This window comes from Squalius cephalus (genome assembly GCF_949319135.1).
Source record: "Squalius cephalus genome assembly, chromosome: 16".
Classification (NCBI taxonomy): domain Eukaryota; kingdom Metazoa; phylum Chordata; class Actinopteri; order Cypriniformes; family Leuciscidae; genus Squalius; species Squalius cephalus.
Genome location: NC_137137.1, coordinates 16994531 through 17009683, shown reverse-complemented (window position 1 = coordinate 17009683; position 15153 = coordinate 16994531). Strand labels below are relative to the sequence as shown.

The window sequence follows — 15153 nt, the reverse complement described above, 5'->3', positions numbered from 1 at the left end:
AGTTGGTTATGACTTAAGTGAAGTGAACATTTGGGAGAAATTCGGATGTGTGCCAATACGATCCGTGCATTAGGCCTTAAAGTGACAGCGGCCTAATATACTGTACTTACCTGCTGCTGTCTGTATCTATAATGTTAATCAATCAAAAAAAAAAAAAAATTCACTCACTGTTCTTCACTGAATAACACCAAGTACAACATGTTCCTGGATCAATATCTTTGTTGATCCTGGAACAACATTCCAATCAACCAATCAGAGGGACAGTTTATGTTAAGTTAAGGCTTACAACCAGGGTTAGGTGCTACTACATAAGTGTTATACACATATCATTTCCCTCAGATTTTAGAGATACGTTATGGGTAGGATATGTTGATCTAGGGACATGTGTTACTTGGCAAAATCAAGGTGACCCTGTAGGCCCAGCTGTATCATAGGCTGGTAGATGCTAACCATAGGCCTGTGTAGGGCTGGGCGATATATCGATATAAAAAATATATCGATATATTTTTAAACGCGATATGGAATTAGACCATATCGCATATATCGATATATTTCAAATTTGCGCTGTGATCCTTGCTCAAGGCAACAGCTGACCTGGAGCTCTCTGCACTGCTCCCCGCGCCCCCGCCACCGCCCCTCCTTTTCCAGTTTGCGTGCGTGTTTAGAGCATGTATGTTATGAGAGGCGAATCATGACTACTTCAGAAAACCCAGCACAATAGGAACTACCAGGCAGTGACATAAGTGTACGCTGAAATAAAGTTTTTCACCTCAGAAAAACAGACTTTCTTGTCCTGTCAGCCGTTATATGTGCTCGTAGCGCACACTCATCAATTGCACGCGCAAATGCGGCGGCGCGCGCTGTTCGCTGTGTATCACCTCACTATCGCCAAACTGCGAGCATGCAACGCCGTTAGGCTACGTTGTAAATTACACGAAATAAAAGTAATGCAGGTATGATTTTCATCCTATTCACCAGGAGCAGTTTCCATGTTTCATTAACAGTTATTGTTAATATTGTGTATTCACCATGGTAACTGTCGTTTCCATATTAACCCCATGCCACTTTATTTTTCTTTGTGTTATTTTTTAATATTTTTTAAATGACTGTAGTGGCTCATACCAACATTGTATTAACAAAAACTAGTTTGGGACTGCTATTTAATAGCTTTAGCATAGGCCTAATGTTTATTTATTAGTACTAGTCTTTACTATTAGTCATATTCTTACAATTTATGTGTATGTTAAGTAAAGGGGGGCAGTACTTGTGTGTGTGTTAAAACGTGTTATACTTTGCCTATATATATATATTCAATGTAAATTCTGATAATCATAATTAATAGATCGCAATTACAATTCCAAGGGAATAATTGGCAATTGTGATTTTTGTCATAATCGTGCAGCCCTAAGGTGAAGAAACCTGTTTATTATTTATTCATTTGATTTTTCAAATGTTCACTGAAAGAGCCTGTTTCAATAAAACTACTTGTGATGTCATATTTGGCTTTGACTTTGACTGAACATTTGCTCTCACTTTGCAGAAAAAATATCGGGATATATATCGTATATCGATATTCAGCCTAAATATATCGGGATATGACTTTTGGTCCATATCGCCCAGCCCTAGGCCTGTGTGGTGGTGGCCTTTTTTTTTTTTTAAATGGGAGGAAAAGCTCAAATAGCAGGGCAGGCATACACTGGTAAAGGGAGAGATTTCATGGGTTTTTTATTTAATAAATAAAATGATGAATTCTAAGTGCCATGTGAGTACTCTATAATTCAATTACTTTTTCTGTTGTTTTAGGTTTTTGTCGTGGTCTCGGTTAAGTAGTAGTGTTAAGATCGAAGTTTGCAATCGTGACAACACTACAGTAGGATACAAAAATATGCTGCCTTCTAAAATAATCCCAGGAGGCAATTCTATGAATGAATTGTGATAGGCAAAGATAATGACTTTATGAAACCGAGTTTGAAGCAAGATATTAAAAACAATAGGATTAAGTTTTGTCACTGAGTAGTGTACATATTTACCACCAGCATAACACTATGTCCAAGCTTTTAACACTTACTTGCGGTTTTTAACTTCATCTAGTTCTTTGCCCAACTTCTCGTTCTTCTCTTGGGCTTCTTGCAGGCGGCGCCGTAAATCACCAATCTCCTCCTGAGCTTCTGACTTGATGTCGTTAGCAATAACCACAGCAGTCTGCAGATCCGCTTGGAACTGGCGCCACTCTGCAGACTCTTCCTAAATGCACAAGCACAGAGGCACAAGAGGCATCATTTTAGACATGCACAAACATTTAATGAATGTAATTTTTTAAAATAAAATAAATGTATTTAAAATGTAATGCAAAAGGTATATTTAAAATAAATAAAATAAATTAACAATAAAAGTGGGCTCATGTCCACAAAGAATGTATGTTAGATGAATTTTCTCTGGTAAGAAATTAAGATTTTGCTGTGGTTTTATCCTAACATAACACTCAGAAGCTGAGGACACCCTTTCAAATGATGCCAGTCTCTGAAAGCCGGGTCCTCAGATGACTGCATGGACTGCCGCCCTTGCCCTCACTTACCCTAAGTTTACGGTGCAGTATCTTTATCTCTCTCTCCATGTCATGCTTCTGATCCTGAAGCTTTTTCACTGAATCTGCCAGGAAACCGGAAGGAGAGCGAGTGAGCATGTGAACTGAGGGCATACAGGGTTCGTATGGGGGGAAAGAAGAAAACAATTTCTGCACTGCAGAAACAGTGATTATAAAATCAAATCATTATGCATTCTAAATGTCACCACAAAAGATAAAAAGTCAATTAAATAAATGATATAATCTCTTCTTACAACTGCCACTGATATTTGTGAACTGTAGCAGTCAAGTGATGTTAGAAAAACATTATTTATTTACTGTGGTTTCATTCTACTAACACAATAAGTGAACCATGTTCTTGAACGACTGGCACCATCATGTGGTCATATGAGGAAGATACACCAATTACAGCCTCTCCTAGTTTTGAACATTGACAGCATGCACCCGAACTTTCCACAATCATATTCATATTATCTGATGCTTCTTGCACACAAAACTGAAAAGCACATGTGAAAAGACTACCTGACACAAGTCAGGGCATGCAGGTTTCTAGCAGGGGGAAAAAATCATGTTTAAAATGTACCAGTGTTTCAGCAGGAAACTAGATATTCACAAGGAAACTTGTTTTCTCTGTGTGAAATAATCAGGTACTTCTTACTTTTGAACAGATAGAAATTCTGAACACCAAGTCTATACATTTCCACGTTTTCTCTACAACTGCTCATGGACACTGTAACACTATATTTTAGTTTTTTCCTGTGCTACAAATCTGGTATCATCCATTTTAGATCTACCTGCCCTTAACTGGCATGTAAAAAATAAACTGGTTGGTTGCTTTACATGTAATACATTTCCCAACCCTGTTCCTGGAGGCACCCCAACTCTTTCTAATCAAACACACTTGAATCACCTCAACAGCTCATTAGTAGAGACTTCAACACCTAAAATGGATGGGTCAGATATGACATCAGAAATGTGCACTGGTGGTGTACCTCCAGGAACAGGGTTGGGCAACACTGATTTGTACAGTCTCTTCTTGTGTAAGTGGGTGGTTCTTGATCAGAATAAGCTGCCAAACAGATCAGACCATATACTGCAAGATTATGCTGAACAGTTCAGCATTCAATACACTTGTTTATGTCAGGGGAAGAGCAAAATCATCATGTGTAAATCAAAATCTGTCAAACTCACTCTCTAGGTCGCTGATGATGAGGTTATCATGAAGTTTGACGGCTCTGTGCTGCTCCACTTCATCCTCCAGTTCAAAGATCGACTCCTTCATGTCTCCGATCTCCGTCTCTTTCTCCTGCATGTCCTCACGTTGCTTCTCTAAAACCCTCTTTTGCTCGGCCAACTCTTTCTGCACTTCGCTCTGGAAGTCCCTGTACTCAGCGTCCAGCTGGACCACCACAAGAGGAGAGATGGACTAAGTACTCAAACTCCAAACAGTTCTTAAATCAACTGAACCAGTGCTCGTGCTCACCTTGTTGAGGGTGTCCTGGAGACATGCCACCTCAGTGCGAGCGTGGCCCAAATCGTCCTGTAGTTTGGAGGCTTTGGCTTCAGCTTCCTCCTTGTCCAGCCTAACCCCCTCCAGGAGTTGGTGGATATCGCTCTTATCTCCGGCATTGTGGATTGAGTAGAGCTCAGCGACCTTCTGCCTCTCCTGCTCCAGTAACGCCCGACAGCGGTTCAGCTCAGCCTGATCATTGTTGACTGCAGCTTTACACTCCTCCAGCACCGCCGCCATGCCGGAGCGCTCCTGCCTTTCCACCTCAAGTCGTCGGTCCATGTGATGGTTGCGCTCCTTCAGCGCCGCAATCACACTTTGAGCATCGGCGTTATCCTGCTCGGCCATTTTTAGAGTATTGCTCAGGTGTTGCTGCACGCCCAAGAGCTGCTCGCGCTCGAATCGAGCATTATCTGCAAGCTCCACATAGCGCTGCTCCAGCTCCATGTATCGGCCACTCTTGATGTCTTCGTCTACCGAGTAGGCCACACCGTGCTCGTCCAGGAGTGAGCGCAAGTACTCGATCTGACGGCCGCAGTGCTCTAGTTTGTCGCTCTGCTGGCAGAGTGAATCCATAAGTAGAACCTTTTCCTCTCCCAGGCGTTCATTTTCGCCATTTAGCTCCTGTGTGATCTGTTGAAGGTCGGCCAGTTCATGCAGAGTGGCTTGGAGCTCCTCGGATGTGCTGTGTTGGTTCTCCTCCATCTGGTGAATACGCTCCGTCAGGCACGCCACAGACACCTCGCTGGTGTTGCCACTGCTCCCCTTTCGAGAGGAATTGCGACATGCCGGGGCGCCACCTTCAGACTCGGAGGACGACGAGGAACCGCAGCCTGAGGGAGCATCCAAGGCATCATCACTTGAGGTCACTGCTTGGTAGACCTCACTGGACTCGCTGTCTAGGTTGTCCGTTGAGCCACTTCGCTGGCCTCCAGTAAGGAGGTCCTCCATGGAGCCTGGTGCTGATCCCTCCACAGAGAAGGACACAGCGGCACAGTCTCCATGACCTCCACCACCTCCAGAAGTGGAAAGTTCAGGACTGGTAGAGGGTAAGGCAAAAGTCTTCTCAGCCCCATCCAGTCTCTGCTCCAGGGAAAAGCCCAGAGCATTGAGGCGGTCCTTCAGCATACGATTTTCATTCTTAAGCAGGTTGAGCTCTCCACGAATGGCCTGATTCTGTTCCTGCAGGAGCAGCAACGTTGATTCCACATCTGCAGCTGTGATCACGGAGGCTGCCTCCCTCTCAGGTGGTCTCTCATCATCCTCCTCTTCCTAGGAATACAATAACATCACAGTGAGTGCATTTTTTTGTCTATTCTAAAGTCTTAATCAGTTCTGTCACATTACAGATGCACCAACACTACTCACTGGTACTTGCATCACCACATAAATACTTAAACTCACTATCTACATCCTAATACAATTATACAGCTGACCAATTATTTGCCAAAATCATACAGATATCTTTTAATCGAGTCAATATGGAAGCCCTTTTCCACCTCTGAGTAACATTTTTTTTTTAATAAAAAGGTCATTTAAAATGTCTCAAAATGTGAATATATCACATAATTGCAACTTGTGACTTAATACTCAATACTATCTTGTAATTGCAACACTCAATACTATCGTAATTGCAACAGTATATCTCATAGAATGATTTATATCTCATAATTGCATCTTATTTTAAACTTTAGCTCACAATTACATTTAAGGCAGTAACAGGTGGAAATTGGAATGCAACATGCTTTGGCTTGCCTAAAACTGCACTTTTTCTCTGATTGTGCAATTTTGTTTTGGTAGATTGAAAAAAAAAGATTTTCACAATTACAGTAGTACTGCATTTAGGTTGGAGCAGTTTTTTTATTGCTATGCCGCTGCTGGATCTACAGTGCCACAGAACATTATAAAAAATAAATTATATTTTACCTGGGTTGTGAGACTGCAGTCTGAATTTAATGTGATAAAATAAAAAGATTGGGTACCACAAAATAATTCATTGACAATACATAAACTAGTTTACTATGTTATCTTTGCTGGCTACATGCATCTGACTCTCTGGATCTTTAAATGGTAGTTAAACATTATTCCATTATGGACACATTCACAAAAGAGTTTTGTTGCATTAAAATTGTATTTCAATTAAACTATGTTATAAACAGTCTTGTTTTGTTTAGTATGATATGTATGTAGTTTGGACCAAAAATCTAAATGATCATAAAGCAAAATTATAATAAGAAGTTAATCTAACCTCAGGCAGTCCCAGCTGAACCCTCATGTCCCTCAGCTCACCCCGTAGCTGTAGGATTTCCACGTCTTTGCTCTTGGCCAGACCTAACAAATTTTTCACTTTGGCCTCCAGGGCCACTTTATCGCTTAGCTGACCGTCAGACTTTGATTTGCTCATGCGGCACTCTGAGTCTGAGGTTTGGGCCAGTCCACGGGAATGTCTAGGCTGGGCTCGATCAGAGGCACCAGGGAATGACTGCTTCTTACTGCTGGAGTTTCTGGAGTTTCGTAAACGGTCTCGTGAGGAGTTTGACTCCTTGGAGGCCGTGGATGATGTCCGTTTACCAGATGGGCCTTGTGAAGACAATGACAAATATGTGAAAAATGAACAAAACACTACACCTCACAATGCTGAAACTTCAACCGTTCAAAATGTAAAACCATATTAACATACAGGGATCAAATTTTAATTTACCAATAAGTTTCATGTCTTTACCAGGATTTTACAGTTTATATAGTCGCCAAAATATATACTGTATGCAAAGGCTAGTATTTTTAGGGGATTTTATGGTACTAAATCATATTTACGCAGATTTTATGGTACTAAATTATATTTATGCAGTAGTTATACATTTATTCACTTTTTGAACATAGACCTGAAAAGGAAATTTAAATTGTCATAAATCTTGAATGCTTTGGAGCACAGACTTGAGTTTGCTCTTTTTATAAAGAAGACACATGGCAGATTATTGCTAAGTTTAAGTTTATTGTTATGAAAAAGTGCACAAAAATACTATTTTGAATTTTATATGAAATATACCTGTATATTTTTATATACTGCGAGGAATTTAAGGTTGATATCTCCGAAAAGTAGCTTTCAACAAGATTTTGTTTGGGCGCAGTACAAAATGTTTCCACTAGATAAAATTAGTTTCCCATTCATTTTCAATGAGGTCATTTTTAACCTCGAGGAGCACAAGTGTGACTTTTTTTTCAGACAATTTAACCTTTTCAAATCATGTCCATGAGGTTTTTTTTGTGTGTGTGTTTGTGTTCACATAGCAAGTGCCAAAACCTTTACCAAGTTTTGTACAAATCCGATGAAGTGCAAATATTTGCAGGTTAAATACCTGAGTTGGTCTTGGTCTTGGTGTCAGGATTATTAGTGTTTGTTCCACAGGATGTTGTGTGTGTAGAGTTTGATTTCTTGCCCTTGGCAACACTGCTGTTTGTCCCTGCACTGCTCCCAGCCATAGCAGCTAGAAGGTCATCATCGCTTTTGACCTGTTTATCAAAGATTAATAAATCACCAAAAAAAGTAACAATAACCAACAAATACTAGTTTGCATATCACAAATAGAAGTTGTTGATTTGAGCGAGAGAGTGGTGTTACCTTGGAGAGCGGAGCTGTGGTAGGGCTCTTAACAGCACTTTTGCCAGCAGAGGTCCCGGCCGCCACTGCGTCACCTTTACCTCCTCCGCTTGCTGCCTTATTCCCCACTGGCCTGCCTGCTTTCTTCATACTGCGCTCGCTCCCGGTGATACATCTACCCCTCAGTCTATGCAGAGGGAGAGAGGATATAGGTTACAATTTATAGATTTACTGTGACTAAGTTTACTTAATGGCTATACTCATCCTCGAGCCTGGTAAAAGAGTAACGACAAGCAAAATGTGGTTGGGTCACCATCCTGAAATCATAACAAAACAAAAAAAGGACTAGAAATACAATTCTTAAAAGTAATTTGGAATATTAGTTTTTTAATATATTACAAAAATGTGAAAAATTTATCAGCCAAATTATTTTTGCTAAAAATAACCAACATGAAGAAAGCAATCACAAAATATGACAAAGAGGAACCTCATGAGTGTGTCATGGTCAGTAAGTCTTAAAAATAACAGAATCATTTGTGTTCACATGTGAAACCATATTACTCCAGGGAAAATGTATGAACTTACGGCATTTGTAAAAATATTTTTTATATTGGATAATGTTTAAAATAAAGAATGAAGATAGCCTATTACAATTACAAAATAAAATGTATATCAAATTAATGTTTTTATGTTTTACATTTAATGTTTTTCTTTATTATTTTTCTTGCGTAGGAAAAGACTCAGAGGTTCAGAAGGAAACGGAGTCAACAGCCTACCCGTTTAATTCCACAAGGGGGCAGAAGAGACTAAAATAGCAGCTGAAGAGCACTTGCCCCGCTGGGTTAAAGGCTGAAAGCATATCACATCTTTCCCAAAGCTAGTTTATCAGAAACAGCCTTTTGGCAAATTTAGCATGATGTGGACTGCTGCTGGAGTTCTGATTGGTTCTAATGACATGGTCGGGCTCACATGTGTACCTTATGTGGTAAAGCACCATGGCAAACTAGGCGTATAAGCACAGCTTGTCATCAGCTGTGCTTGAGGCTTCAGCATGAGTTCATAGAAGAGCCTGCTGTCTGTCTGCTGGGGTGTTGCTCTCTACTGTATATGCTGCTGAAAAACAGTGCCTTAAAAGGCAGCAAAATCCTGGAAGTGCTCAGAACAGGGTCAACATAACAATACCAGAGCTGCCCATCTGCACAACGGGAAAACCTTCAACTTAAACACTTTATTTTATAGGCAAATTCCAACTAAAGAGTGAAAGCATGATCTCAGACCAATTCGGTTCAGAGAAACAGATTTCAAGTAATGAGAGGGCAACAAGCTACAGGGTAATTATTCTGGGCATCACACACTAATAGTGCCTGGAGATCAGAGCTATTCGATTCTATCGCGGAAAGAACATCTGAAGAGCATTAACGGAGCCTCATTATATCACTATTCAGCTTCAAAGCTAACCACACCACAAACAACTCGCTCGTATAGGTCACAGCACAACAAAGGACACAACATTAATGAAATTTAAATAAAATAAAATTTCAATCATGAATTCTGTTATTTACTAACCCCTCATATAGATTCAAAACTATGACTTCATTATGTGGAGCACAAAACAGAGAAACTCTGAACTCTGTACTAACTACTCTTTCCCAAGCAATTATAATTGAGCTTTAAAAAAACAGTACCTTAAAAGTACCATAAAAGTGGTCCATATACCTTGTGTGCTATATTCTTCTAAAGCCATAAGATAACTTTATGAATGAATCATTCGAGTCAGATATTTTCAATGAACCAGTTGATTTGATTCTTGAGTTCAACTCACTGATTATCAATGGTTCAATCGAAGCATTTAAAAGCTCACTCGGGTGGAAATTAGAGATGCACCAATTGCAATTTTCTTGGCCGAAGTGTGACCTGCCAATACCGATTTTTAAACGATTCAGGTTTTCTTTCAAATAACTATAATTTATAGCATATACAAACAAAACTCTACTTTTCTTCAATGCAAAATTTTCTTTTCATAAAAAAATAACTAAAAAAGACAGAAATAAAATAAGAACAAACAAACAAATTTCAAACAATAGCACAAATAAATGCAATAGAATAAAGAGGGATATGAATAAAACACGGCTTTAAGTTGTGCAGGTGGGTCTACCAGTATATTCAGGTAAGAAATACTACAGAAGTTCAAGTAATCAAATGTAAAATAACAATGGATAGTCTTCATTGTAAAAGATACAGATTAATGCTTACAATTAGTTACAAAAGTTATTCAGTCAAGAGCAGCGAGTGATTTTCTGTCTTTTGTTCTTTGAAAAAAATACAGAAAGCAGCAGGTTTATTATGCTGCTGTCACTTTAACAGTTCATGCACGGATCCAATATACTGTCACACAACATGCGCTATAAACTATTTACATTCAAAAACTGACTGTTTAACTGAATACTCACCAAGACGGGCATTTTGACTTAATTTTGTGTGTCTTTGACAGTTTAAGTGCAGTTAGCCAGTCATTTTGACCGGGTCGGTCAGCAGAAAATAGGCCGATTCCGGTCCCTGGCCGGTCAATTTGTGCATCTCTAGTGGAAATTCAATGAATTCATTGAGCGCGAAGACTACATTCAGAATTGGGCACGTTGTGTGCTTGCTTCAGAACAAAGCAGATGGCTGCTTTCCATTAAAAAGTTGCTGTGATATCAATCAAAATATTTAATAATATTATGATGAATAACATGAAAAAGAAATTCAGTGAATCTGTGAATAACTACTTCAATTTCAGTCTGTTTGTCACACGTAGCCTTCATAGCTTCAAAGATTTTGGAATATAACAGTGCACTTTTATGATGCTTTTTCATCCTTTGAGGCTTGAAAGCTCCAGTCCTCATTTACTGTAATTGCATGAAAAAGTGCAGCCAGTATAGTCTTCAGAATATCTTCTTTTGCGTTCTGCAGGGTTAGAACAACAGGTGAGTGCGAGTAAATGATGACAGAACTTTTATTTTTAGGTGAACTATCACTTTAATACAATAATGTGCAAATTACCCAACATTTCTGTCTTTATGAGAGACCACTGAAAAAGTGAAAAATTGGTTTTGATCTCCAACTTAGCCAGTAGTTTGAGATGTTTTGGAAAGATAGCATGAATCACAACTTCGATTTTCCAACCCAGTCCTCTGCACTTGTTTTTGGACGGTGCAGATCTTTCCAGATCGTTCATTTAATGGATCCCCATTGTCCTCTCGAGCCTGATCATAGCAAGGCACAGAGCCCGTTCCTCCTGTCTCTCAATGGAAGAGAAAATAAGGCCTAATATCTTACAGCTGTTGCGAGGCAGGGGGTGGGGAGATGTGGGAGAACGTTTGCTCATTTCCAATTTGCAGACCCCCCAATGGAAAAAGGCTTCAGCAGCACACATTCCCTTAAAGGGAGAGGTTTGGAGCACAACTTCTAGCTAGATGTTTTCAGAACTACCCTGAAAGAAATGCTGCGTCAGTCTTCCAGAAATGAAAACTGAACTCTTCAATATTTATTTATCAATTTAAAAACTCTACAAGGCTAAGTATATTTTGACACTTATGCCTGAGGTGGTCCAATTGAACATCATATTAACAGTAGTGTTAATTTCATTAACGAAACGCATGGCAAATTTTTTCCGTCAACATCCTTTTTTCCATGACTAAGACGAAACGATGACGAGACGACACCAACTACATAAAAAATAAATCGTCAATAAAAATTACCAAATAATTCTCTCTTTTTTTGATAAAAAACAAAACAAAAGAACCTCTATGAGCTTTCATGTTTGTGGTTGATAGATGTCAAGAGTTTAAATCCCCCAATCAGAGCTTTTCTCTAAAAGGAACACTATGTAGCTTTTCAACCTTCATAATATATTTCCAAGACCCTTGTGATGGTACATCGACTTACAATAGGTTGAATAACACGTCTGCAATAGCCTGACGGGGTCTGTATCGCTTTTACTGGCACTACGTAACTTCGGGGTAGTAACCCGAGCACAAAAAGAACTACAAAATTCGACTGCTTTACGGCATACGTCACTTCCCCCACCACTTCCTCAAATTTGGACGTGAGAGGCCAACCAGCGTTTGTTTTCGGCTTTCGTGCGTATGTTTTTGTCATGGGGGCTATTTACACCTGGCCACTTCATGCGTTTTCTCAGATCGGATAGCTATCAGATCGTGAAAAGACCAGGTGTAAATGCCCTCCGAAACGCATTCAAGACGGATTTGAATCTGATCGCTCAAACCACTTCAGGAGGAGATCTGAGACGCATTCCAGACGAAACTGGACAAGTGTAAATTCATCTGGTTGTTGAAACCACATATGTAAATTGTACTCCTCCCAAAAATGCTAAAAAAAATTAAATAAAAAAACGTGTGAGAGCGTGTTATAGGCTATATGTTATTGCCAGATATGACGACGCTACTGGAAGACGCATCACCGCAGATGAGAAGCTGAGCATCTATTCATCAAGCCAACGTGCAAAGCAAACTATCGCAAATCAAAGTGAAAGTAAGTCTCAGACGCTTAACACACAATCTTCATCATTAAAAGTAAAGAAATGAAATGATCTTACCAGGGCTGTTACTGTTCTCTCTTATTGCGGTCTTTGATTTTGAAATTTTAGCTGATGATCAATAAAATGCAATTCATATCTGTTGCTTTCGGTGACGTGCACTCCATTAAATCTGCATATAGCGCGGGAATTGAAGACCGGATTTAAATCCATTTCGCATAAACACATTTATGTGACCAGGTGTAAATGGAATCCTTTTGATAAATCAGATAGCTATCCGATCTGAGAAAACGCACAAAGTGGCCAGTAAATAAATCTCTTATTTGTAAACTTGTTTGCATTCTATGTTGTATGTTGTTGCGCTTGCTTGTAGTATGTCATTTTTTTTACATGCTGCTCATTCATCCATTGCTGATAATTAGACCAGTCCAATAATTTCCACATATGTCTAGCTATAGCTTTCGATTATCAGAGCTGTTAACAGACTTGCTAACAAACACTCGTTTCTCTTACGTGTTTTTTGCGTTATGTTTTATTGCCTAGCTTGCCTCACGAACTAGTTTGCCAGCTGATCTCAGGTGTTGTGAGGTGTATTTATCACGTAGTCCTGAGGGATATCAGACGACGCTGTTGACGTTGATTCTTGTGATTATCGTGAGAACAGTTTTCAATATCTCACATAATTATCAGGACATAAATAATCCTAACGTAGAGGTTGTAAATAGTGTAAACGAGCACAATTTGCAAACTATTATGATAAATTGCAATAATCATGTCTTCAGAGTCTAGGGTAAGTGTACCCATTAAGCCCATGTACCCTTTAAGCCCACTTTCAACTCTGAAGTCAAATTAAAAAAAGAGAAAATAATATTTTATGCTGCTTATTATTTTAACCAATCCAGTGATTTGTTACTTCCCTGGCATTTTTAATTGCATACCAATCACATTTGTCAATGTTGAGTTAGCCTCACCCATGTGCATGCTGTCTCAGGGGACCTCACACAAAGTCACCCCAAAACTTTGGTGTTTCGGGACCCTTCAGAAATCAACACATTTCAGCAATTTTCAGCCATTTCTTTGGTAACTACATTGATATTATGTCAAATAAGAGATAAATGTATTGTTTTTTGTGTATGAACAAATAGTACTTTATCATTTTATATAATTTTCCTTTAAATGGAAAGATGAGTTTTATTAGCTTGCGTTCAAAGCTAATCTCTAGGTCAAACCATTAGCCTTACAGAAAGATAGACTGCCAAAGAATTAAGCATGTGAACTGCAAACAATGAATGTTTTGTGATTCATTTTACATTCATTTACAAATAAATACATCATAAATTGTTTTGTAGAGAAGATTATTTTTATAAATTAACTTTTTTTTAAGATGGGCTTAAATGGTACAGTGCCACAAAACGCATGCAAACTAGAGCCAACACAAGCTAACCTTGAATGAAAAAAACTTAACATTTCTCAATGTGGGCACAATGAAAATTACAATGATACTTAGTCCACAGTATATTTAAGATCCATGCATGTATTTGTAAACATATCTTACATTTTTAAAGGAAAACATTGTCTTTTTTCCCCATTACTCACTGTGGAACCATTTAAGCCCACCTTATGTGTTTCAATGAGGAATCCCTCTAATTGCAAACTTTGATACATTTTCTGAAAGTGTTTAATGATAACATGTCTTTATGTGCTTTTACTTTACTAACCTTTTACCCTTACCTTACACACAAATTACACATTCATTCAAATGAGATAGAGCCCGATTTATCCTAAAGTCCTTTTATGTATAACCGGGCATAATTCCGGAGTCAAGCTGAGTTAAGGCTTGTGATTCCGGACATGGAGAGCTCCCAGAGGGACCCTACATTCCCCACAGTCCTGAGCCCCTGGGACTGTTAGGGGGGCCCACTAGGAGCCCCCCTAAGCCCAGAGTATGGAGCCCTAACTCAGCTTGGCTCCCGAGATACACCCGGTCAAACTTCCAGCTTGACTCCAGCTACAACTCCAGTCAAGCCGACTTAAGGCTCCAGACCACCGGCCACTAACACCAACCCATCCCACCCAGGGCTCTAATCAAACATTAGCAAAAGGATTTTTTTTAATACTTCCCTGTCACTGAATAAATATATTGATGTTTTACTTCTTTAAAATCAATACATTTTTTAGATTTTGTGAATAAATGATGATGTGGGCTTATTTGGAACACATGCGGGCTTAAATGGTGCCAAAAGTACCAATTAAGCCCATGCCAGACTTCTGACTTTATTCCTAAATTATCTTAATTTTCTATTCTAAAATGTACATCAACTAATTAATATAATTTCAAATGAGAGATTAATCTTGCATTTTAACAAATTATTTTTCTTATAAACTATGTCAATATCTATGAAAAAAACCTAGACTTAGATTTTGGTGGGCTTAATGGGTACACTTACCCTATCTGTGCCCGTTCCATGCCAGACGCAGGTACCGGTGTACAGGGTGGGAGGTGGGGGGTGGAGGGGTATTTACGACAGTGCAAGTATTCCACAGCGACTCTAGGGGTCGCTGTTTGACAAAAACACAATTTCACAGTGTGCCTTTAAAGGAACACTCCACCGTTTTTCATATTAAACTATGTTATTCCCTTAACTAAGACGAGTTTATACATATATCTCTCGTCTCAGTGCGTGCACTCAATCGCTCTGGCGCGCGGCGACATTTTGATAGCACTTAGCTTAGCCCAGTTCATTCATTAGGATCCAAACAGAGATGAAGCTAGAAGCGACCAAACACCTCCACGTTTTCCCTATTTAAATACAGTTACACGAGTAGTTACACGACCAAGTATGGTGACACAAAATAAAACGTGGCGCTTTTCTAAGCGGGTAAAAAGGATAACTATAATCTATGGCGGAATAGCACTTGGGAGC

At 39.2% G+C, this 15153-nt stretch overlaps 1 protein-coding gene across 1 annotated transcript in view; it reads right to left on the bottom strand.

Moving 5' to 3' along the window:
- specc1la (sperm antigen with calponin homology and coiled-coil domains 1-like a) overlaps positions 1-15153 on the bottom strand; it is a 36393-nt gene that overhangs the window by 10885 nt on the left and 10355 nt on the right. The window contains exons 2-8 of the mRNA XM_079897790.1: positions 7714-7879; positions 7451-7604; positions 6343-6674; positions 4068-5366; positions 3776-3983; positions 2576-2649; positions 2069-2244 (exon numbers count right to left, since the gene is read on the bottom strand). Of these exons, the coding sequence (XP_079753916.1) occupies positions 2069-2244; positions 2576-2649; positions 3776-3983; positions 4068-5366; positions 6343-6674; positions 7451-7604; positions 7714-7842 (2372 nt within the window). The 5' untranslated portion in view covers positions 7843-7879. The remainder of the gene's footprint in view (positions 1-2068; positions 2245-2575; positions 2650-3775; positions 3984-4067; positions 5367-6342; positions 6675-7450; positions 7605-7713; positions 7880-15153) is intronic.